The sequence below is a fragment of the Hypanus sabinus genome, chromosome 11 (genome assembly GCF_030144855.1).
Source record: "Hypanus sabinus isolate sHypSab1 chromosome 11, sHypSab1.hap1, whole genome shotgun sequence".
NCBI lineage: Eukaryota > Metazoa > Chordata > Chondrichthyes > Myliobatiformes > Dasyatidae > Hypanus > Hypanus sabinus.
This window is the reverse complement of record NC_082716.1, coordinates 48,358,814-48,385,441: the sequence shown is the minus strand read 5'-3', so window position 1 is coordinate 48,385,441 and position 26,628 is coordinate 48,358,814. Positions and strand designations below refer to the sequence as shown.

The 26,628-nt window shown below is 39.9% G+C and overlaps 1 protein-coding gene across 2 annotated transcripts in view; it reads right to left on the bottom strand.

Annotated features, from left to right (window-relative positions):
* The window catches only part of tm2d1 (TM2 domain containing 1), a 61,303-nt gene extending 56,553 nt beyond the window's left edge, over positions 1–4,750 (bottom strand). For both annotated transcript variants that reach the window (XR_009514753.1, XM_059984290.1), the window contains exons 1-2: positions 4,619–4,750; positions 3,854–3,927 (exon numbers count right to left, since the gene is read on the bottom strand). Coding sequence is in view for 1 of the 2 variants with exons in the window: in XM_059984290.1 (XP_059840273.1) it covers positions 3,854–3,927; positions 4,619–4,746 (202 nt within the window). In the remaining variant the exon portion in view is untranslated. The remainder of the gene's footprint in view (positions 1–3,853; positions 3,928–4,618) is intronic.
* Positions 4,751–26,628: the final 21,878 nt, after the last annotated feature.

The following is a 26,628-nucleotide window of genomic DNA, read 5'->3' as shown; positions in this document are numbered from 1 at the left end:
TAGCACCAGGCTGACCTCAATTGTGCAGTTTGGAAGTAACATCTCCATCTCACTGACAATCAACACCGACATACCCCAGGGGTGTGTGCTCAGCCCACTGCTCTACTCTCTTTACACCCATGACTGTGGCTAGGCATAGTTCAAGTGCCACCTATAAATTTGCTGATGATACATCCATAGTTGGCAGAATCTCAGATGGCGATGAGAGGGCAAGATATATCAGCTAGTTGAGTGGTTCCACAGCAAACAACCTTGCACTCAATGACAGTCACACTGAAGAGCTGATTGTGGACTTCAGAAAGGGCAAGATGAGGAAATACAAACCAATCCTCAGAGGGATCAGAAGTGGAGAGAGTGAGCAATTTCAAGTTCCTAGGTGTCAGTATCTCTGAGGACTCAACCTGGTCCCAAAATGTCGACGCAGCTATAAATATTAAAGCTAGTCATTAATATTGAAGAAGATACCAAAAGTTTCTTCAGATACAGAAAGTGTAAAAGAGAGGCGCGAGTAGATATCAGATCGTTGGTAAATTCTGCTGGAGAGGTCGTAAAGGAGGACATCAAAATGGTGGACAAAGTGAATAAGTATTTTGCCTTGGTCTTCACAGTGGATGACACTTGCAGTATGGCGGAAGTTCCAGATGTCGAGGGCATGAAGAGTGTGAAGTTACTGTAACTTAAGAGAAGCTTCTTGGACAACTGAAAGGTCTGAAGGTAGATAAATCACCTGGACCAGATGGTGTATTCCCCAGGATTATTTAAGAGTTGAAGAGATTGTGGAAGCATTTGTAATGATCTTTCAACAATCACAAGATTCTGGGATGGTTCCAGATGACTGGAAAATTGCTAATGTCACTCCACTCTTCAAGAAGGGAGAGGAGCCGAAGAAAGGAAACTATAGACCAGTTAGTCTGACCTCAGTGATTGGGAAAATGTTGGAGTCGATTATTAAGGATGAGGTCTCAGGGTACTTGGAGGCACATGATAAAATAGGCCATAGTCAGCATGCTTTCCTCAAGGGAAAATCTTGCCTGACAAATCTAATGGAATTCTTTGAAGTAATGAGCAGGATACACAAAGGAGAATTGGTTGATGTTGTGCACTTTGATTTTCAGAAAGTCTTTGACAAGGTGCCACACGAGGCTGCTTAATAAGCTGCGAGCCCATGGTATTAGAGGAAAGATTCGAGCATTGATAAAGCAGTGGCTGATTGGCAGGAGGCAAGGATTGGGAATAAAGGGATCCTTTTCTGGCTGGTTGCTGGTGACGAGTGGTGTTCCACAGGGGTCTGTGATGGGACTGATTATTTTTATGTTATACTGTATGTCAGTGATTTGGATGGTGGAATTGATGGCTTTGTTGTAAAGTTTGAAGAGGATATGAAAATAGATGGTGGGGCAGTTAGTTTTGAGGAAATAGAGAGGTTAGAAAAGAACTGATTAGGAGAATAGGCGAAGAAGTGGCAGATTGAATACAGTGTAGCGAGCACATGATCCTTTACTTTGGTAGAGGAAATGAAAGGGCTGCCTATTTCTAAATGGAGAGAAAATACAAAAACTGAGGCACAAAAGAACTTGGGCATCGTCTTGCAGGATTCCCAAAAGGTAATTTGCAGGTTGAGTCTGTGGTGAGGAAGGCAAATGCAATGTTAGCATTCATTTCAGGAGGACTGAATATAAAAGCAAGGATGTAATGTTGAGACTTAATAAAGCATTGGTGAGGTTAGACACTACGCAATTGTGGTCCTCTTAGAAAGGATGTGCTATAACTGGAGAGGGTTCAAAGGAGATTCATGAAAATGATTCCAGGATTGAATGGCTTATATGAAAAGTGTTTGACGGCTCTGGGCCTGTATTTGCTGGAATTTCAGAAGAATGAGTGTTGACCACATTAAATACGATCAAAGATGGTAACGCGATATTGATACACAGCAGCCTCTCCGGACTCCGGATTGGGGATTACCAAATGTTATGTGGATTTTCTGGTGTAGTCTATTTTGTCGTGTGCTTTTTTTGTGATATAATTCTGGAGAATGTTGTCTCATTTTTTAACTGCATTGCATTTGTGGTTTCTAAATGACAATAAACTGAATCTGAATCTGAATAGCCTTGATAGATTGGATATGGAGAGGCTGTTTCCTATAGTGGGCATGTTTAAGACCAGAGGACACAGCCTCAGAATAGAGGGACATCCTTTTAGAATGAAGATGAGGAGGTACATCTTTATCCAGAGAGTGGTGAATCTGTGGAATTTGTTCCCACAAGCAGAGGTTGAAGGATTCTTAATGTCAAGGCATGAAGGGTTACGCGGTGAAGTTATGAGATTGGGGCTGGCAGAAAAATGGATTAGCCATGATGAAATAGTGGCGCAGACTCGATGGGCTAAATGGCCTAATACTTACAGTCTTGTGGACTTCGTATGAGTCGTCTTATTAACTTGAATGAGTTTTTTTTTAAAAGGAGGTGATGAAAGCATTTAATGTAGGAACAGTCTACATGAATTTTAGTAAGGCATTTGACAAGTGACAAGGTATGTCATGGAGGTTCATCCAAAAGATTAAGGTGCAGAGGATCAATGTGGCATTAGTGCTTGGCTGACATGTACTGAATCCTGTTTGTGATATACAGACATAAAAATGACTTGATGAAACAGAAGGTTGGATTAGTAAGTTTGTAGACAATACACAAATTGGTAGCTTTGTAGATCGTGTACAAGACTCAAAGGACGCAGCAGAATATAGTTCAATTGCAGATATGGACAGAAAAATTGCAGTGGGAGTTTAATGTACAAAGACCATGCATAACATTTAATGTATAAAGTCCACTGTTAGTGACAAGGCTCTTCACAGTATTGATGTGCAGAGAGATCTTAGGGTCCAAGTCCACAACTCATAGTGGTGTCATAGGGTGATAGGGTGGTAAAGAATGCATTTGGCACACTTTGACAGGGCATATGGTCTTCAACCGTATGGCATCCTTGCCTTTAGTAGAGAAACTGAGTTCAAGAGTCGAGAAGTAACATCGCTTAAATTATAAAGCTCTAGTTAGGCTGCATCTGCAGTATTGATCCTTCAACTAAGGCAGGCCACCGTACTATACACCTTCTTAACCACCCTATCAACTTGCACAGCAACTTTGAGGGATCTACGGATGTGGACACCAAAATCCCTCTGTTCCTCAACACTGCTGAGAATCCTGCCATTAACTCTGTACTTTGTCTTCAAGACCAACCTTCCAAATGTATCACTTTACTGGATTGAACTGCATCTGCCACTTCTCAGCCCAGCTGTGCGTCCTGCCAATGTCCTGTTGTAACCTATTATAACCTCTGCACTATCCACAACTCCACCAACATTCACGTTATCTGTAAATTTACTGCACAACTCTTCCATTTCTTCATCCAAGTCATTTATAAAAAACACAAAAAGCAAGGGATCCAGAAAAGATTCCTGTGGAACACCACTGGGACTTCTGGAGAGAATATGCTTTACCTACTACCCATCCTCTGCTTTCTGTGGGTAAACTAATTACAAATCCATGCAGCTAAGTTTCCTCGGATCCTATGCCTCCAGGCTTTGCTGAATAAATCTATCAAGAGGAACCTGTCAAACTCATTTCTAAAACCCTTTTAAACATCTCTTGCTCTACTTCAATCAATTTGTTTTGTCATATTCCAATGAATTCAATCCAGCTCATGAGGCACGACCTGCCCCTCACAAAGTCATTCTAGCGATCCTTAATCAGACTAATCCCTATTCAAGGAAAGCAATGTTGGCATCTTTGTTGAAAGCAACAATTGCCATATGATGTCCTTTGAATTGTCCTATTATAGTTAATTTTAAAAAGACATGTACCAAAGGCAGTATTATTTGTGCAGTTTTCTGGCTCTTGCGTTATGTCACTTATCTTGGGAGCCTTACAGATATATGTACAGCAACAAAGGTTAAGGAACCTTTCGTGTTTTTATAAATTCTGTACAAACATACAGTTATATATATATTTTTAATCATTTATATTTCAAGTTCCTCACTGTTATAACAAAGCTATTGTTTAAACTATTTTCAAATTATTTAATAGCATTGTTTACACATTTATATATTCACTTAATATCTAATATGCTCAACAGAAAGAAATCTACACAATTGCATACCAAAAAACACTCAATTTACTACCGAACTTGGTGTATTAGTAAATTTCGGTAGAACACATATTGCAATAAGAAAGATTGCTATGTTAAAATTACGGTCGCCTTAACCTTGCTGGTTGCAGTTAGTAAGGGAAAGCATTAAAGCTCGGTATAAAAGTTATGCAACGCGACATCGTATTTATTACACATATACACACACTATTATCGTATAACATATACAGTGGTTTTTACTACGACCAGTTTACTTGCAGATTACGGAAAATAATCGCATTCTAAATGCCATATTTTAGAAGAAAATCTTATTCAGTAGTGTCTCTCCGGCTCCTTAAGCAGAATCAGCCGAGAACAGAACCTGATCATGGAAAGAATAAGCAACTTGTTCCTACTGGTGACTTTCAACAAAAACACCGAAACTGCTTGTCCCGACAAACAATTTACCCAAAACAAAAAATTATGATAATATAAAGGATATTGCCCAAGTCGCAGTTCCTCGCATTTTTCGACATCAACAGAAAGAACATTCAACAAAAAAGGACACAGGAAGACAGTCGACAGCCACAGCGACCACCGCTCCCTGGGCAACGCCATCTTGAGCATCATCACATGACCGCCAAGCGGAAGCTCGATTGGGGATTTGCCCCCAGAACACACTTCGGTTCGGAAGGTTATTGAACTAAATTGCAGAACCGGCTGCTATTTCTTTACGGTCCCTCCCAACCGAAAATTACTTAAATCTTCCACCATTCTGAGTTGGCTGGTAGGGCTAGTGAAAGACACTGCGGGGGGGGGCTCATGATTTCTGTTATTTTTGCTTCTCTATGCCACTCCAAAAGCACTTCCTCATTTTGGGTTGTCAAGAGTTATAAGATTCCTGCCTGTCCGTGCGAATGTTACACTTTTTTCCCCAAGGAGGCTTTGAAATCATTGACTAATAATTAAATAAATAATGTTAAAATCCTTGAGTAATAAAACAATGGAGGGTTATGAGGTGTGTAGGAGGGAAGGGTTGGATTGATTGTGGAACAGGCTTTATATAAGCCTGTCGGCACAACATTGTGGCAGAAGGGTTTATTTTATATGTTTAATTTCTGAAGTCAACCTGGTAACCTTTGTCATGAAGGAGCTTGGAACAGAGTGTTGGGCACTGGATCTGGGAAGACGTGGAGTGCTAATTGGATTCAACTGGTTATATTAGATCTTCAGTGTTAAGGATGTTGGCTTGGAACCATTGGTCATTTGTCCTTTCAGTGGATTTGGAGGATCTTGCAGAGATAGCACAGGTGGTATGACTTTAGAAGCTTGAGGTCCCTGTATAAATCAAAAGCGTACAGGAGAGCAGGGTTCACGGCTGTTCAGTAAATCACTAGCTACATATTGGATTCAAGGTCTTAAACTTTGAATATGCCCGTAGAGGGCTTTAGGTTGTGCTGGCACTGTTGTTGTGTGAACAAAGTCACCAGCGGGAAGCTCTGTTAGGTATGAAGCAGACTCTATTTGACAAAATCCACTGGACAACAAATTTTTTCAAAAGTATTGCTTCCTCAGAATTTTTTTTTGTTTATGATAGTCTGCTTGAAAATGAACACAAATATAATTTCAGATTACTTGTATCACAGGAATTTGGAGAAACAACAAATTAACTTTTTATTGAATATAATGTGTTTAATTGCTTAATGGTGCTGATGCTTTGCCATAGTTCAACTAAGTTAAAACTATTTTGTTAACGATTTTCATTTGTACTCAGTGTCTGGGGACTCTCACTTAAGTGTCCAACAATAATTTGCCAGCATTGATGGATTTCACTTGCCCTAGTATCTTTTCTCCATGACCGCAATGTCCTGGTGAAATCATTCACCATGCTTGTCACTAACAGCACCAAGATTTCAGACATCCCACTCTGCAAAAACTCATTTCAGGGAGGTAGCACCCCTCCCCTCAGTCAATCTCCAAGGGTGTATGTCATTTGATTATGAAAGAACACAACAATTTATTTGATCACATATTGAAACTATATTCCTTGTTGAGTATTTTGTTGGCAGTCTCAATGGTAATAGCTAAATGCCAATGCAAATAGCGTTACTATTTCTTTTGTAAACTTTCCTTGTACTGTGATGTGGCTTGTTTGACAGATTTGAGCATTTTGCCAGAAGTCTCGACCTCATAGCAGACTGTGTCAATGAATTTGTTAATTTTGCAAGATGTCAAGTGTTTTGTGAGACAGCTGACTTCTGAATTCTGTCTTAATATCACGCACCATCTGAATGCCCTTTCTAAATCACAATTAGAATTTTGGTTTGCTAATGAACGAGTGCCACCTGTTAAGCTCACCTCAACATGTCTTTTACAGTCATTTAACCCACCATGGGCAATAGAAAAGTTACTGTTGCAAACAGTGCAGCGAGCAACACTCTCATTATTTTTACCCCTATTAAGCAGGGGTACACTTTAGTGCAGTCTGGGGTGAAGTATGTTTTATATTTTTTTGGAACACTCTGCCATGGCACTGCAGGACACTAAACTGAACTGATGGACAATGAAGGAGAGGGGTCAACTGTAAAGCCCGCCCACAGAGGAAACTGATAGGTCTACTTAGCACAAAGAGTGACCAATCAGGATGCTCTCTCGCTACATCTGTCACTCGCTCTCTCTGTCTCTCTCTCCCTCTTGCTCACTTGCTCTCTAAAAAATCGATTTCTGGGATATTGTATATAATTTGCGGGCGTCAGGGAGCCGCTATCAAAATGCGGGAGACTCCTGGAACTTCCAGGAGAGGTGGGATGTCTGAGATTTGCAGGAAGTCTAAATGGGAATGCAGAAAATGAATCTTTGCAACATGTTGCATTTCATGGTTTTATATGCTTGAAGCATACTTTCAACCAGCTGCATGTAGTTCGGTGCTCTGTAGATGCCGAGAAAAAATTCAACAACTTCCTTGAATGCCTTCCATGTGATTTTCTCCAGTCCAACTAGAAATTCTTCTAATTGCCTGTCATTGATGACCTATTCGATTTGTGGACCAACAAAAATGCTTTCCTTAATCTTGGCATCAATTATTCTGGGAAGCATCTGTCTCAAATATCAAAATATTTCATAGAAAGTTTTGTGCCTGGTGATAGCAAATTCCATCCTTACAGTCCTGAACCCAATAATTATTACTAAAACCTGTCCTGCCATGCAGCAGCCGCGCTGCCTAAGCATGCCCAAGCATGCCTGGTCAAGATAGGAAACTTTCCAGCTTACATTGTAGGCAACATTTTAATTTTAACATAAGTTTACAGTCTTTAAAAAATGGTGCATGATAGGGAAATTTCACGGTGATTTTCATGATCAGTAGCCCAAAATGCATAAGATAGACCTAAAAGTATTCAGGAAGCAAAATCTTCATTGTCCAGCAATATCACAAATTAACTGACAGCCTTTGGAGTTATGAAAGTGTGAGGAGAGGAAAAGGGAGGGAGATCCTTTTGGAGCAAAAGACTGCCTGGCCCAACACTACATGCTAAAGGTCAAAGGTAAATTCAGGCTAAGGTCAAAGGACAATTCCATATTTACAATGCTTCCTTTGAACTGAATGTTACCATTTCAAACCCACCATCACACCTCCCTATTTGCACCTATATTACAGACACCTAAATACATACAAGTACCAAATTTAAATTAGCATCATCTGTTCTTCCAATTAACCTGGTTCATGGTAATTGGAACGCATTGTTCAGAGCTGCACTTTAGATTCAATCCACAATTCATATTCAAATCTGAAGGCTAGTGGCTGAAGTAATTTAAGCTACTTGCTACTTGTGCTATCCCCAAAAATCACACTAACAGGTGTATTGAAGGAGATGTTACATTTCTTTCTTAATTGAGAGGTCGCTCTATACATATGGGAGGTGATCCATGTGTCTGGCCGTGGGCCTTTATTATTAAGGGCAGTGTTGATTCAGTTTTGCAGATATTATTTGAATGAGTTGACCATTACAAAAATCTATTCAAACTAAAGGACATTAGTTTAAGGGGCAAGAGATTTAGAGGGGATCTGAGGGGGTACTTTTCACCCAGAAAGTGGTTAGCACCTGGAATGCATTTCTGGCTAATGGTGAAAGCAGAGGTGCTAAAAGCATTAAAGAAGTGTTGAGAAAAGCACTTAAGCAACACACACAAATTGCTGGAGGAACTCAGCAGGCCAGGCAGCATCCATGGAAAAGAATACAGTTGATGTTTCAGGCTGAAACCCTTCGAGAAAAGCACTTAAAACACCCAGGCATAGAAAGGTACAGGCCAAGTGCTGAAAGATGGGATTAACGTGGGTGTCCATTGGTCTGTGTAAACATGGTGGGTCGAATCACCTGGTTCCATGCTGTGTGACTTTCTCCAACCATGACTTGGAGCTCTGTTACTGATCTTACTATGGCTTGGTAACTAAAGTTGAAGTGGTTTGTTTCTGGCGTAGAGATGACATAAGTAAATAATTTCCCATTTGTCCCACAGTTTAATTCTGCTCCGCTTGGAAGTTTATATAAAAGACAGCTGCAACAATATTGGTGAGAAAGACAATAAAAGTGCTGGGACAATCATGCAGCTTTATTTGATAACAGTTTGCATTTGACTGGTGCTGTAAAGCACCTTTCATTTCGATCAGGACTCATGCCATCATATAGCAGACAGAAGTAAATTTCTGTGGGTAGCCCAATTTGAGAAAGATGCTTCAGAGTCTTTTTCCATTGATGGAGTCAAAGACCTTTGTGAAGTTAAAGAAAAGTATTATGATTGATATTGCTCTCTGACTATCCTTTGGAACCAAATCACAATCTTCTGGAAAGATAACTGCAATTCCCAAACCAGCTGTTTGGTCTGGGAAGAGGAGAGTAGGAGAGCCATGATAATAACTTTTCACATAGCTGACAGAAGTAGTTACCCCAAATGGACTTATATTCCCTTTCAAATATGATTATAAATACTGAATCTCTCAGATCTTCTTGAACATCCATGCCACCCCCAACTCTAACCTTGGTGTGGGAAATGAGATTGTGACCATGTGAATTAAGTTCCTTTCCAACAAATTGTAGAACTTCAGCAGTATTGCCTTCTGTTCCTCTTTATTTTTCAGTCAGTATGACTTTTTAGGGTTCTTATCTGTCAGGGATACTGGTCAGACTCAGCCAGAAAATTTGCTATGGAACTGTGTCAATTATATTCACATTCAGCACAAAGTCATAGTTAAATTGTTCTTTAAATAAGTCCTTCCAGTGTGCCTCCCAAACCTTGATAAGTTCATTTGAATTCTGGCACTCAGTAGGGTGTACTGCTGCATATTAGTTTTTCACAGTGCTGAAGAATATGTACGTCATGATTATCATCGAGCTGCTGGATCTCCTCTGCTGTATTCACCCACCATCTGTTCTTTAGGTCATGAGATCTCTTTTTCACCTTGTCCTTCAAATGCTATGAGCTACTCCTTTACTCTTGATCTTTTACTTTAACTCTACCTTGTCTACTTGTTGTTTAACAAGTTGTGGATGGCCTGAACAGTCTTAATAAGCCAGTTATGGCATTTCTGGAAATAGGAATTTTTACATAGTTGCTAACTCTGCTGAATTTAACGGCAATCTGTGCCAGGTGGTCTCTTTATGCCTTCAGTTTGTTCAAGATCCTCAGGTTGTAATAAGAGATCTTAAAAGAATTACCCTTTGGTGTCCTTGAGATGGGGACACTGGATCAGGCAGTGATCACCCCCCATTATCACTGGTACCTATAATGAATGCATAATGCAGACATAACCTGACAGGTGAGAATGCCAGCTGGGATGCTGCCATTAGTCTTTGTGATTTTCTCCGAGGGTGTTGGTTATAGCAAGACTGTGCTGTATGCATTTTGTCAGGACCTTGATGAAGTTCATTTTCCTTATTCCTTGCCAGAAGATTGTATCTGTCACCTTGGCTTGCTGGTGCTCAAGAAAATCTCTGTTTCTCCTTTTGGGGTGCAGGCTAGAGTGTGTGAACTGGGTAGAAGCCCTTCATGGCGACGTCGGTAGTTTTCAGTGTTTGAGGATAAATGGGAATGACCATAGAATGTTAATTCTGCTTTTGAGACTGTTGGAACCGATTATGCATAAACACAAAAGTGAAATATTGATTTTGCATTAATATAGAACTGAATATTTTCCATAATAAATACAAAACAAGCACAATATTCATCACTGCATAGATTTACAAAGCAGAAGGAACACTAAACATAGATATGAAGCTGAAATACTAGTGACTGCACCAACACAATTATAAAGCACGTTTTTGCATAGTTATAAATCTAAGGTGACTATAATCAATAAAAAAAGGAAGCACAATTGTACATAAAATCTTTATATACACATTAAGTGCAACATTGAAGCAGAAAGGTAATTGTGTATTTGATATTTCAATAATATTTGAGTAATCTTGTATGATCTTGAGGAATCTTAAGCATTCTTGTTCATTTAAATCATGAATTACAGATTATATGTAAAAATATTTTATTTGCATATGTCATCACACTACCACATGATATGTGCATACCTCATTTAAAGTAAATATGAAGTTACACCTTCATTCCTGAACTGGACCCCAGTATCTTCCTTTGAATTAGTTTAATGTTTTGAAGTTACAAGAGATTGCATTGATGATGAGGTATTTTTAAAACAAACCCAGGACGGCTACTGCCCTGATAAACGCAGCAAGATGTTCAAACTTAAAAAAAAACACAGCCAGAACATTGAGTAAAATACCCAGTCCAGCATGTGCAGTGAGACAGCTGAGTTTTTAAAAAAATTTCACCACAGCCACAGCACATTTTCTTTGAACAATCTTTGAAGAAAGTAAGAAAATGGAAGAATTCACATGTTCATAAAGAGTGAGTTATGGCTAATAATAATAATTTTAAAAGAATCAGAAATGGCAGGCTACATCAGAAAGATGGATGAGTTTGGTTACACAACAAGCCATTGGCTCATGTGTACTGGGCTATCAGAATAGTATTCCAAATCCAATGTAACAGCTAATGAGAAGCAAGTGCCAATTTTCCTGTGTTCATTGGGTTTAAATGGATGCAATTTGCTTTGATGCTTGACTGCTCCCACCAAAACATCAGAAACGTGCTTTGCTGTTGTTGTATAAGCAGATGCAAATTCCAAAGCCTAGCTGAATGAATGGAAGGCCAGGAAGAAAGGGGTCAATGGAATTAGGAAAACAGAGGATTTGTCAGATGATGTTGAGAATGAAGAAACCAAAAGGAGAGTTCAGATTGTAAAGGGAGTAATAGAAGGATTAAAAAGAGAATATTTCAATGAACGAAATGCACCATCCCAAGATCAAGATGCACAAATTAGAAGATAAGTGGCACAGTAGCATAGTGGTTAACACAACACCTTACAGTACGGGGACACAGGTTCAATTCCTGCCACTGCCTGTAAGGAGTTTGTACATTCTCTCTGAGACTGTGTGTGTTTCCAAAGTCATACCATTTGGTAGGATAATTGGACATTGTAAATTGTCCCATGATTAGGCTCAGATTAAATCTGGGGGTTGCTGGTCAGTGTGTCTTAAAGGGACGGAAGGGCCTATTCCATCCTGTATCTCAATAAAAATAGAAAGAAAAAGGAAGAGGAAAGGTGGTTACTGCTGTCAGACCCACTTCTCAGTCAACTCCTACAACCACTGCAGCGGAAGCCCCAGAACCTGAGATTGATTCACAGCCACAAGTATCACCTGCTAAGTCGAGTCAGGAACAACATTATCCCACAAGACATTCTCCACAGTTAAATCTTAAAGCCCAAATGGGACAATTTAAAATTTGCTATGCTATGGGTATTTTTATATAGTGATTGTATTATACAGTATATTGTGTATATAACATTTTATATTAAGTTGTTCATAGCTAAGCAGGGAGGAGCATTGTGTGTTTGATATTTAAATAACATTTGAATAATCTTGATTATATTTTGTTTGATTAAGCATTCATGTTTGTTTGCATAATTCATTACGGGTTATATGTAAAAATACATTAACTCCATATGTCATCACAATACCACATGATACATGCATGCCTACTTAAAGTAAAGATAAAGATACACCTGAATTCCTGGACTTGCTGTGTCTTTCTTTGAAATAATTTAATGTTTTGAAGTTACAAAACATAACAATAATACTCAAATGTTATTATATTCACTATTCAACAAGGAAGCCCAATCTTTATTAAAATAAAATATTGGCACCTAGAAAGTTTATTCATGTGTAACAGTACAGCATCAAAGTTCAATTAGACACAAATACAATACTCAAACACACTACAGTAGCATCACAGCGGTGCTTCAAGTACAGCAATAAACTGAAAATAGGAAATGGGTAAATAAATGGAAAAATGGGATTGCTCTGGGACTCAATCTGCACTTGTATTAAAACTGAAGTAATACTATACCTAGATTGGGATGGCATGGTAGTGTAATGCTATTGTAACACCTGCGACAGAGGTTTATTTCTGACCTACGCCCATAAAGAGTTTGCAGATTCTCTTCATGACTATGTGAGTTTTCTCCAGGTGCTCTAGTTTCCTACCATAATCAAAAGATTTATGGGTTATGGCTACATGGGTGTTACTGGGCAACAAGGGCCTGTTACCATGCTGGATCTCTATCTCTAAATAAAAATAATAAAAATTGAAAAAATCTTCAAAAATAATAAATTTAAAACTATTATATTGTATCTACAATTAGACAAACAAAATAATACTATTCAACTACAGAAGTGGATCTGCAAATTGTAGAAAAAAGTAATCGTCAAATTTGCTATTATTACCCAAAAACTGTACACAAATACTAAAATAATGCAAATATGTTTTGCATTTTTATATAGAACTTACAATGTGATGGATTTTCACTGTTGAAGGCCAGGTTGCCAAGTTCAGCTTTCTAAATACAGCAGCTAAAACTTCTAAAGATCAAATGATTGTATTAAACTTCCAACTAATATTCTTTGCTTAGCTTTTGTCATAAGTAGAAGCCAGTCTTCAGTTCTTCATGTAAATAGAAAACAATCATCAGTCTTAAGTTAAAAGGACAGAGGACTTTCAGTCAAGATGGTGATGGTTTAGTCGCTAAAAGCTATTGCTCTGTTTTATTTCTTATCTCTGCACTTCTGCTCTCCCTTTTTTCACTCCAAACTGTTAAACTTTTTATTCTCCCTTCTGCCTGCGAATACGCCTGTTTTACAATGGCTTTAAAGACCACCAAATCAGGGAGGAAAGATGTTCCTGCGGCCGGCCCCTCAGACAAAAATATTATCTCGGTTTTGGAGCAGCACCAACAGGAGATAATAGCTGAATTTAAGTCTTCTGTCAGTCCGTTGGATTTGAAATTGGATCAAATTAAGTCCATAGTGGAGGACCATGCCCAGCGCTTATCACATCTCGAGTCTGCTACGGATGTGCTAGACCGCCGTTTTAAAGAGTTGGAAAGTGCTTGTTCTGATTTGAGAGTTATTAACAACAAGCTAATATCCAAAGTTACTGATTTGCAAAGTCAGAGCAGCCATCAAAATCTACATATTCTCGGCTTGCCAGAGTTTATTGAACATAGATCTCCCGCTGAATTTTTCTCTACTCTGTGTGATCTTTGTGAATGATATACTTTTGACTCCGCCCGAGATAGACAGAGTTCATCATACCTTAGGGCCTATGCCGGGTCACAGGCCACGTCCAGTGATTATTTGTTTTCATTGCTACTAGATTAAAGATCTCCTGATTAAGGAAGCCCATCGGAGAGGGAAGTTGGAATATAAAGGTCAACCAATTCATGTTGTCGAGGACTATGCTCCCCAAGTTCTGAGTCTGCGAGCTGAGTTTAAAGGAGTCATGAAAGAATTGTATAATCGCGGATTCAGGCCTTCCTTTCGATTTCCAGCTCACCTCTGAATAATTCTTACTAGTGGAAGAAAAGAGTGGTTTAACTCGGCTTCAGAAGCTCAGAAATTTATCGATGGCCTCCCTGTAGCTTCAATTCCCTCCGATTCGGTCTGATTACTTGTATTGGTGGAGAAGTACTTTTTTCTGTTTTTTTTCCTGACCTTTCTTTCTTAAGTCAGTAAATTTTTTTTTAGTTTCTCACGGGTAGGTTATTGGGTAAAATCTGTTTACTTGTTTTTATAATTTTTTCTTAAACACTAGTTCATTTTTTTTGTATTATTACCTTGAGTTAAGCATTCTGGTGGAATGTTTTTTTCTTTTCTCTATGTATTACTTTAGTTTGTAGGGCTAAAAGTTTTCTTTTTTTAATTGATAAAAAATGGAGCTGATGACGATGTCAAGAGACAGGAAGTCGGATTATGGGGTGATTTTTTTTTGAAGAGCTTGCTGCTGCTTTTCGGTAGCTCTCTTGCCGTGGGGTGCGAGGGTGGGGGAAGAGAACTCTTAATGCCAATATTATTCATAGAACCTTTAGACATTTGTATTACTCAGGACATATTTCTGTCCTGTTTTTCTTGTTTTATACTTTTGCCTCAATGCTGTTACTCGAATTTCTAACAATGTTTATGCCTACTATCCTCCATCTTTTTTCAAAGGACAATGGTTAGTTGGTTGAATTTTGTAAGCTGGAATGTTAAGGGATTGAACCATCCTGTTAAAAGAAGGAAGGTGTTTTCACATCTTAAACAGCTTAATGCAACAATTGCTTTTTTGCAAGAAACACACATTTGTAGTTCTGAAACTCTCGTCTCTGATGGGTGGGGCAGCACTTCCATTCTACTTTTCAGGCTATAGCCAGGGGGGTTTCAATTCTTATAAATCAAAATGTTCCCTTTGAGCTTCATAACAAAGTATCTGATACAAATGGTCATTTTATTATTGTCTCGGGGAAATTATATGACACACTGTTAGTCTTGGCTAACTTATATGCTCCCAATTCAGATGATGTGGAGTTTTTTAATCATTTCTTCTCTTTATTGCCTGAGCTGAGTTCATATTCTCTCATATTGTGTGTTGATTTTAATTGTTGGTTAGATCCAGTTTTGGATCGATCGTCCTCTATTTCTAGACTGCCAAGTAAATCTGCTTTATCAGTTCAGTCTTTCCTTTCTAATTATGGTATCTCCGATGTATGGCGTTTTCTCCATGCAAATGTGAGCTATTATTCTTTCTTTCACATGTCCATCATACTTTTACTAAAAATGATTATTGTTTAATTGATAATCAGCTGATTCCATCTGTTCGCTCTTGTGACTACTGGAGCATATTGATTTCAGATCATGCCCAAGTCACCCCGTATATAATTCTTCCTGGTTTCCTCCAAATGAATAAACATTGGCTTTTTAATCTGACATTGTTGTCGGATAATGATTTTGTAAAATTTATGGAGGGCCAGATAAATTTTTTAAAAATACTAACACGTCATCTGGAACCTCAAGTCAGGTTGTCTGGGATGCTATGAAAGTATATCTAAGTGGTCAAATAATTTCATATACTTGAATTTGAATAGAAAGACCCATAAAGAGCAATTAGATCTGGTCAATCAGATTAAGACAACAGACCAACTACATGGCCAGACTAAAAATCCAGAGCTGTATAAGAAACGAGTGGAACTTCAAACTAAGTTTGACCTTATTTCCACTCACCAAATTGAACGCCAACTTTTGGAAAGTAAGAGCCGGTTTTATATCCATGGTGATAAATCCAGTAAATTTTTAGTCAACCAACTAAGACGCTCTAAAGCTAAACAAAATATTACAAAAATTCAAATGGGAAATGGGAACATTATCTTGAATCATTCTGAAATTATTGACACATTCCAGAATTACTATTCTCGACGCTATACTTCTGAATCTCTAAATCATAATATTTCTGATGAGCATTTCTTAAATAGTTTAAATATTCCTACTCTTTCTCCAGATCTTAAAGCAAACCTGAATGAACCATTATCACTAGAGGAAATATCCACAGCTTTTTCTGTACTGCAGTCTGGTAAATCTCCTGGACCTGATGGGTTCTCTGCAGAATTCTATAAATCATTTTCCTCTTTATTTTTGCTTCAACTAATGTTAGTTTTAACCAACTTGTTTAAACATGGTAAATTGCCTGCATCATTTAATGAAGCATATAAGATTCTTTTAGCAAAAAAAGGCAAAGATCCAATAGAGTGTTTCTCATACAGGCGGATTTTTTTGCTAAATGTTGATGTTAAAGGTTTGGCTAAAGTTTTGGCCTGTAGATTGTAAAACATTCTACCCGTAATGATTTCTGAAGACAAAACTGGTTTTATTAAAAATCCTCTCCCTTTTTTAATATATGGCATCTATTTAATATCTTATACTCTCCTTCAGCTGGGATTCCTGAATGTGTCATTTCTCTAGATGCAGAGAAAGCATTTGACCATGTGGAGTGGAATTATCTTTTTGAGGTTTTAGAGAAATTTGATTTTGGACAAATTTTATTACGTGGATTAAATTGTTATATTCACATCCCACCCACTGCTTCTGTCTTGACTAATTCTCAGCAATCCCAACCTTTCAACTTTAAAAGTGGCACCCAGCAAGGGTGCCCTTTAAATCCCTTACTTTTTGATCTGGCCATAGAGCCATTGGTGATTGTGTTTCATCGTTGTGCTGAATTGATGGGGATTTGGTGGGGGGGGGGGGTGTTGAGTACAAAATGCCTCTTTATGCTGATGATCTTTTACTTTTTATATCAAACCCGACTACCTCCTTATCCCCAATGTTTTCATTCCTTAACAAATTTAACCAGCTTTCCGGATGCAAGTTTAATTTACATAAGAGTGAACTCTTTCCAATAAACAGAGAAGCACAAATATTAGAATTTCATCACCTCTCTTTTAAAGTAGTAAATAATCAATTTACTTACCTTGGCATTACAGTAACAAAGAATTATAAGTGTCTTTTTGGAGAAAATTCCACAAATCTTTTAAATCATACAAAACAGAGTTTAACACAGTGGTCACACTTGTCCATGTCTCTCATAGGCTGAATTAATGTTGTTAAAATGTATATCCTTCCTAAATTTTTATACTTATTTCAATCTTTACCAATTTTTATTTCTAAAGCTTTTTTGACTCGTTAGATTCTATTATTTTGCCCTATCTATGGAAGGGCAAACATCCCAGACTAAATAAAGCTCACCTTCAAAAACCTAAAAGGGTGGGTGGTATGGCCTTGCCCAATTTTCATTTATATTACTGGACAACCAACATATGTTGTCTTATCTTTTGGTCTTACTTTTATAATCAGTCCGGCTGCCCAATATGGGTGGCAATGGAGTTGAGCTCTAAGAAGAATCTGTCCATCTCCACACTTCTTGGATCCGCACTTCCTTGCCGTTTGCCTAAATCAATTGTTAATCCAGTTATCAGACACACTCTGAGAATATGGGCTCAGTTCAGAAAATATAATGGGCTTCACGGTTTTTCTCTCTCTAGTCCTATTCTACATAATCATCTTTTTCAGCCTTTTATGCAGGATTTAACACTTCTAGACCGGCACAGAAAGGGCATTAGGTGCTTTGAAGATCTTTTCAGAGACCAGTGCTTTGCAACTTTTGAACAACTGTCTGTAAAGTTTGGCCTACCTAACACTCATTTCTTTAGATACCTCCAAATCAGACATATTAATCTCCAATTAATACCGAACTTTCCTAAGGTACCTGATTAAAAAGGTTGTGGATTTGTTTTTCATATGAACTCATTGGATAAAGGTTTAATATCTACTATTGGAGATATGTTAGCGATGTTGAGGTGAGCTCCCTTTGACAAAATTAAAACTGCCTGGGAGCAAGATTTAAATTTTCCTCTGTCCGACAAGGTTTGGGATTCAATTCTCAAGTCAGTTACTTCAACCTCTCTATGTGCTCGCCACTGTCTTTTACAGTTCAAGGTTGTACACAGGGCTCATGTGTCTAACACTAAATTATAGTGGTTCTATCCTGATATTAGTCCCTGTTGCGATAAGTTTAAAGGGGGCGAGGCTTCCCTTATTCATATGTATTGGGCTTGTCCTAGCTTGGAGAAATTCTGGAGAGATTTTTTAAAACTTTATCTCATTTACTTAATTGCTGCTTGGAACCTAACCCTCTGATTGCTCTTTTTGGTACTTCGAGAGAAGTTGACATGTATCTGACTCTGACTAAGCATTGTAGATTGTCTTTCGCCTCTGTTTTGGCCAGACATGCAGTCCTTCTTAGCTGGAGAGATGCAGCCCCACCCACTCATGCTCAATGGCTCAGAGACCTTATGTCCTGCTTAGACCTTGAAAAGATTCATTATTCACTTCTTAATTCGGACATAGAGTTTCAAAAGGTGTGGGGACCTTTTCTTGAATATTCTTATAATTCCTATTTAGATCAAGGGCGCATCCCTCTCTTTTTTTCTTTTCCACTTAAATCCCTTACTTCCAGCTTCTTTCAGTTAAGATTCACTGTTTTTTTTTTGATGTGTAAACATATTATAGTTCAGGTAGTAGGCAATATACCTTTTTATAAATACAGCTCTGTGGTGATAAAAATTCTGATTAACTTTTTTATATATCATAATGTTGGCTTGGAGTTGGTTAGTGGGAGGGTGGGGTGGTAACTAACTTTATACGATTCTACTATTGGTGCTGTTTCTTAACTGTTATGAACTATACACTACTAAACTTCAAACGTGTTAGGGGCATAACACTCAATCATTATACATTTAACTTTGACACTCAAAGCTGCTACGCAGGTTGGCTCTGTGGTTCAGAAGGCATATGGTGCATTGGCCTTCATTAGCTGTGGGATTGAGTTTAAGAGCTGACAGGTAATTTTGCAGCTATATAGGACCCTGGTCAGACCCCACTTGGAGTACTGTGCTCATTTCTAGTCACCTCACTACAGGAAGCATGTGGAAACCATAGAAAGGGTGCAGAGGAGATTTACAAGGATGTTGCCTGGATTGGGGAGCATGCCTTATGAGAATAGGTTGAGTGAACTCAGCCTTTTCTCCTTGGAGCAACGGAGGATGAGAGGTGACCTGATAGAGGTGTACAAGATAATGAGAGGCATTGATCGTGTGGCTAGTCAGAGGCTTTTTCCCAGGGCTGAAATGGCTAGCACAAGAGGGCATAGTTGTAAGGTGCTTGGAAGTAGGTGCAGAGGAGATGTCAGGGGTAAGTTTTTTACGCAGAGAGTGGTGAGTGCGTGGAATGGGCTGCCTGCGACAGTGGTGGAGGCGGATACAAAAGGATCTTTTAAGAGACTCCTGGATAGGTACATGGAGCTTAGAAAAATAGAGGGCTATGGGTAAGCCTAGGTAGTTCTAAGATAAGGACATGTTCGGCACAGCTTTGTGGGCCGAAGGGCCTGTATTGTGCTGTAGGTTTTCTATGTTTCATTATCTGGGATATGCCCTCTTCTTGTTCCTAACATTGGGGAGAAGGTACAAAGCTTGAAGGCTCATAGTCAATGATTTAGAAACAGCTTCTTCTCCTCCTCCATCAGATTTTTGGACAACACTTCAATATTTCTTTTTTGCACTTTATTTATTTTGTAATTTATAGTAATTTTAAGTCTCTGCACTAAACTGTTGCTGCAAAAATAATAAATAACAATAAAAATAACACCCACAAAGTGCTGGAGGAACTCAACAGTTCAGGCAGCATCTAAGGAGGGAAATGAACAGTTGATGTTTCTGGCGAAGACCCTTCACCAGAACTCGAAAGAAAGTGGGAAGAAACCAGACAGAAGGTGGGGAGAGGGGAAGGATTATAAGCTGGCAGGAGTTTCATGGCATATAAATCAGTGATAATAAACCTGATTATGAGTCTGCATTTACTTCCTGGATTTCAAAATTAGCAAACTCAGATCCCTTTTTACATGGGTATTTATTGCCTTTTCACCATTTAAAAAAAATTCTGGTTTATTACTTTCCTATCAGTGTACCCATCTCACATTGTGCTGCACCTATAAGAATCAGATTTAATACCACTGGCATGTGACATGAGATTTGTTGTTTTTCAGCAGCAATATATTACAATACTTAATAAAAAATGTAAATTACAATAAGAAGTATATATTTAAAAAAAGAAAATTAAATAAATAGTGCAAAAACAGAGGGAAAAATATTAACATTGTATTTATGGGTTCATTGTACATTCAGAAATCTGATGGTGGAGGGAAAGAGGCTGTTCCTGAAACATTGGGTGTGTGTCTTCAGGCTCCTGTACTTCCGCCTTGATGGTAGCAATAAGAAAAGGGTGATGTCCTGGGTGATGGGGGTCCTTAATGATGGACACTGCCTTTATGAAGCATCACCTTTTTGAAGGCGTCCTTGATGCTGGGGAGACTAGTGCCCACAATGGAGTAAACTGGGTTTACAACTTTCTGCAGATCTTTCTGGTCCTGTGTAGCAGCTACTCCATAGCAGATACTGATACAACCAGTTACAATAGTCTTCATGGTACATCTGTAGAAATTTTCAAGTGTCTTTAGTGACATGCCAAAACTAGCTAATCTAATCTAATAACTATAACTAATAAGTAATAAAAAAGAAAAAAGAAACAAAAAAAAGAGAAGGAGAAAGAAAAAAAAGGGGGCTGTTTATAATATCTCACAAAAATAAGTATTCATCAATGCCGTCACTTCCGGTCCTCTCAAAATACATAAGGTAAAAGCTGGGAAATCAAATGAACTTGGCACAGGGTCATACTACATCATATGAAAATCATATGTCTTTTTGCAGATAGCTTCACTTCTCATGGTTCCCATTCCCAATCAGCTTTGTACTATCAGGAAGATTAAAGAGCTGGCAATTCCTCTTTTCATCTAAATAGCTGAGAGCTCAATATTGACCAATAACCATGTGCCAAACTGAGAAACAGTATTCTCAGAGCTTTAACCATTTAAACAATATGGTTTGTTTAATCGTTAACACCGGATGCGTAGTGGTTAGCACGATGCTATTACAGTTCAGAGCATTAGAGTTCAATTTTGACATCATCTGTAAGGTGTCTGTATATGCATGGGTTTTCTCTGGGAGCTCCAGTTTCCTCCCACAGTTCAGACATACCATTTAGTAGGTTAATCGGTCATTGTAAATTGTCCCATGATAAGGATAGGGATAAATCACGGGTTGCTGGGCATTTCAGCTCAAAGGGCCAGAAGGGCCTATTCCTCACCGAATCTCAATAAACACAGTTTATTTTTAGTGATACATGTTTACATTTAAATAAAATTCTTAAAACACATTTAAAGCTCACAGAGTATTTTTAATAAGAGATTTCCAAATTACAAACAAGATAAAACATAAAGGATTTGCAAAACACAGGTACAATTCCATGCTAAAAAGACATACTCGTGGGTTGCAGATGATTGAATCATCCATCATAGAACTTGAAGGGAGAGGAATGGATTCTATTTCACCATCTTTCTGTCATTCTTACCATTCCTAAGTTGCCTGACTTCTCTTGCATTTATTTTGATTTTCTGCCACTTGGTTAACTTCACATATATATGCTATTTTTTTCAGATACCTTTTCACACAGGTGGTCTGAAAGCTTATGGGGATACAGATTCCCAGATACCTACAATTAATGTTATGAAGCTGACTTTTTGAGTACACAAACCTTTCAACTATTTAACATGCTAAGTAATAGTATTAATCAGGTCTTCCTTGAACTAAATAACTTAGCCATTAACTTAGCTCCTGGTTTGCAACAAGCTCATTAATATAAGCCCATTGTCTTGAGCAATTAGCTTTGTGCTGTGGGCCAGCTTGTCTATACTATATTTGTTTACAAAGCTGTCCTTCTTTGTATTTTTAATGAGTTTCTACAAAGTTTGTATAATGCGACAAAACAATAAAAACAGTAAAAAAAAGAGGTTTATACAGTGCAAAACAAACAATAGACAATAGGTGCAGAAGTAGACCATTCAGCCCTTCGAGCCTGCACCACCATTCTGAGATCATGGCTGATCATCTACTATCAATACCCGGTTCCTGCCTTGTCCCCATATCCCTTGATTCCCCTATCCATAAGATACCTATCTAGCTCCTTCTTGAAAACATCCAGAGAATTGGCCTCCACTGCAGTGCATTCCACACCCCCACAACTCTCTGGGAGAAGAAGTTTTTCCTTAACTCTGGCCTAAATGACCTACCCCTTATTCTCAAACCATGCCCTCTGGTACTGGACTCTCCCAGCATCTGGAACATATTTCCTGCCTCTATCTTGTCCAATCCTTTAATAATCTTATATGTTGCAATCAGATCCCCTCTCAATCTCCTTAATTCCAGCGTGTACAAGCCCAGTCTCTCTAACCTCTCTGCGTAAGACAGTTCGGACATCCCAGGAATTAACCTTGTGAATCTGCGCTGCACTTCCTCTACAGCCAGGATGTCCTTCCTTAACCCTGGAGACCAAAACTGTACACAATACTCCAGGTGTGGTCTCACCAGGGCCCTGTACAAATGCAAAAGGATTTCCTTGCTCTTGTACTCAATTCCCTTTGTAATAAAGGCCAACATTCCATTAGCCTTCTTCACTGCCTGCTGCACTTGCTCATTCACCTTCAGTAACTAATGAACAAGGACTCCTAGATCTCTTTGCATTTCTTCCTTACCTAACTCTACACCGTTCAGATAATAATCTGCCTTCCTGTTCTTACTCCCGAAGTAGATAACCTCACACTTATTCACATTAAACATCATCTGCCAAGTATCTGCCCTCTCACCCAGCCTATCCAAGTCACCCTGAATTCTCCTAACATCCTCATCATATGTCACACTGCCACCCAGCTTAGTATCATCAGCAAACTTGTTGATGTTATTCTCAATGCCTTCATCTAAATCGTTGATGTAAATCGTAAACAGCTGTGGTCCCAATACCGAGCCCTGTGGCACCCCACTAGTCACCACCTGCCATTCCGAGAAACACCCATTCACCGTTACCCTTTGCTTTCTATCTGCCAACCAGTTTTCTATCCATGTCAATATCTTTCCCCCAATGCCATGAGCTCTGATTTTACCCACCAATCTCCTATGTGGGACTTTATCAAGTGCCTTCTGAAAATCGAGGTACACTACATCCACTGGATCTCCCTTGTCTAACTTCCTGGTTACATCCTCGAAAAACTCCAATAGATTAGTCAAGCATGATTTGCCCTTGGTAAATCCATGCTGGCTCGGCCCAATCCTATCACTGCTATCTAGATATGCCACTATTTCATCTTTAATAATGGACTCTAGCATCTTCCCCACTACTGATGTTAGGCTGACAGGATGATAGTTCTCTGTTTTCTCCATCCCTCCTTTCTTAAAAAGTGGGATAACATTAGCCATTCTCCAATCCTCAGGAACTGATCCTGAATCTAAGGAACATTGGAAAATGATTACCAATGCATCCACAATTTCCAGAGCCACCTCCTTTAGTACCCTAGGATGCAGACCATCTGGACCTAGGGATTTGTTAGCCTTCAGTCTCATCAGTCTACTCATCACCATTTCCTTCCTAATGTCAATCTGTTTCATTTCCTCTGTTACCCTATGTCCTTGGTCCATCCATACATCTGGGAGATTGCTTGTGTCTTCCCTAGTGAAGACAGATCTAAAGTACTTATTAAATTCTTCTGCCATTTCTCTGTTTCCCATAACAATTTCACCCAATTCATTCTTCAAGGGCCCAACATTGTTCTTAACTATCTTCTTTCTCTTCACATACCTAAAAAAGCTTTTTAACGTATGAAACGTATGAAAGTTCATAACAGGTAGCGAAGGAAAAGATGGGGATGGATACCCATAAGGGCCTCACCTTTTCCTCCTTCACCCACACCTCAGCAAGTTCTGTGTACGCCATGATGCCGAACTCTTCTTTCGCCGGCTCCGTCTCCGAGCTTACTTCTTTGGCAAGGACTCTCCTACCCCCACTGCTGATCCCTTCTCCCGTCTTCAGCCCCCCTCCTCTTCATGGACACCCTGCTCTGGTCTTCTGCCTGCTCTGGGTCTCTTTATTGCTAATTGCTAATGGGACATCAACCGTCTCGACTTCACCACACCATGCTGCAATTCCAACCTCTCTCCTTCTGAACGCTCTGCTCTCCGCTCCCTCCGCACCAATCCCAACCTCACTATAAAACCTGCTGATAAGGGGGGAGCTGCTGTAGTCTGGTGTACTGACCTTTACCTGGCCGAGGCACAGCGACAACTCTCTGATACCTCCTCTTATTTACCCCTTGATCATGACTCCACTAAGGAGCACCAGGCCATTGTCTCCTATGCCATCACCAACCTTATCAGCTCTGGGGATCTCCCATCCACTGCCACCAACCTCATAGTTCCCACACCCCACACTTCCCATTTCTACCTCCTACCCAAGATCCACAAACCTGCCTGTTCAGGTAGATCCATTGTTTCAGTTTGCTCCTGCCCCTCCGAACTCATTTCTGCACACCTTGACACTGTTTTATCCTCCCTTGTTCAATCCCTTCCCACCTATGTTCGTGGCACTTAAAATCTTTGAAAAAATTCAAAGCATGATAAGTTCCCTGGTCCCCACAGCCTTATTTTCACCATGGATGTCCAGTCCCTATATACCTCCATCCTCCACCAGGAAGGTCTCAAAGCTCTCCGCTTTTTAGATTCCAGACCTAACCAATTCCCCTCTACCACCGCTCTCCTCCGTCTAGCCGAATTAGTTCTTACTGTCAATAATTTTTCCTTTGGCTCCTCCCACTTCCTCCAAACCAAAGTTGTAGCCATGGGCACCTGCGTGGTTCCGAGTTATGCCTGCCTTTTTGTTGGCTTTGTGAAACAGTCCATGTTCCAAGCCTATATGGGTATCTGTCCCCCTTTTCCTTTGCTACATCGACGACTGCATTGGCGCTGCCTCCTGCACGCATGCTCAGCTTGTTGACTTCATTAACTTTGCCTCCACCTTTTACCCTGCCTTCAAATTTACCTGGTCCATTTCTGACACCTCCCTCCCCTTTCTTGATCTTTCTGTCTCCATCTCTGGAGACGGTCTATCTACTGATATCTACTATAAGCCTACAGACTGTCACAGCTACCTGGACTATTCCTCTTCCCACCCTGTCTCTTGCAAAAATGCTATCCCCTTCTCACAATTCCTCCGTCTCCACCACATCTGCTCTCAGGATGCAGCTTTTCACTCCAGGACGAAGGTGATGCCTTCCTTTTTTAAACAAAGGGGCTTCCCTTCTTCCACCATCAACTCTGCTCTCAAACACATCTCTCCCATTTCCCGCACATCTGCCCTCACCCCATCCGCCCATCACCCCACTTGGGATAGGGTCCCCCTTGTCCTCACCTACCATCCCACCAGCCTCCGGATCCAATGTATAATTCTCCGTAACTTCAGCCACCTCCAGTGGGATCCCACTACCAAGCACATCTTTCCCTCCCCCCCCCCCCTTCTGCTTTCTGCAGAGATCGCTCCCTACTTGACTCCCTTGCCCATTCATCCTCCCCATCCCTTCCCACCGATCTCCCTTCTGGCACTTATCCTTGCAAGCGGGACAAGTGCTACACCTTCCCTTACACTTCCTCCCTCACCACCATTCAGGACCCCAGACAGTCCTTCCAAGTGAGGCGACACTTCACCTGTGAGTAGGCTGGTGTGGTATACTGCGTTCGGTGCTCCCGGTGTGGCCTTTTATATATTGGTGAGACCCGACGCAGACTGGGAGACCGTTTCGCTGAACACCTACGCTCTGATCACCAGAGAAAGCAGGATCTCCCAGTGGCCACACATTTTAATTCCATGTCCTATTCCCATTCTGATATGTCTATCCATGGCCTCCTCTACTGTCAAGATGAAGGCACACTGAGGTTGGAGGAACAACACCTTATATACCGGCTGGGTAGCCTCCAACCTGATGGCATGAACACTGACTTCTCTACCTTCCGTTAATGCCCCTCCTCCACTTCCTACCCCATCCCTGACATATTTAGTTCTTTGTTTTTTTCTCTGTCTCTGCCCATCACTCTGCCTGTTCTCCATCTCCCTCTGGTGCTCCCCTCCCCCTTTCTTTCTCCCGAGGCCTCCCGTCCCATGATCCTTTCTCTTTTCTAGCTCTGCATCCCTTTTGCCAATCACCTTTCTGGCTCTCAGCTTCACCCCACCCCCTCTGGTCTTCTCCTATCATTTCGCATTTTCCCCTTCCCCTCCTACTTTCCAATCTCTTACTATCTTTCCTTTCCGTTAGTCCTGACGAAGGGTCTCGGCCCGAAATGTCGACAGTGCTTCTCCCGATGGATGCTGCCTGGCCTGCTGTGTTCCCCCAGCATTTTGTGTGTGTTGTTTGAATTTCCAGCATCTGCAGATTTCCTCATGGTCCTGAAAAACATTGTCTCGTTTTTACTGTATACTGTACCAGCAGTTATGGTCAAAATGACAATAAAAAGTGACTAGTCTTGACTTGATTAACAGCTCTGAGATTCTCTATCATCTATTTTAATGGCTAACCCTGGTTATAGTCAAGAGA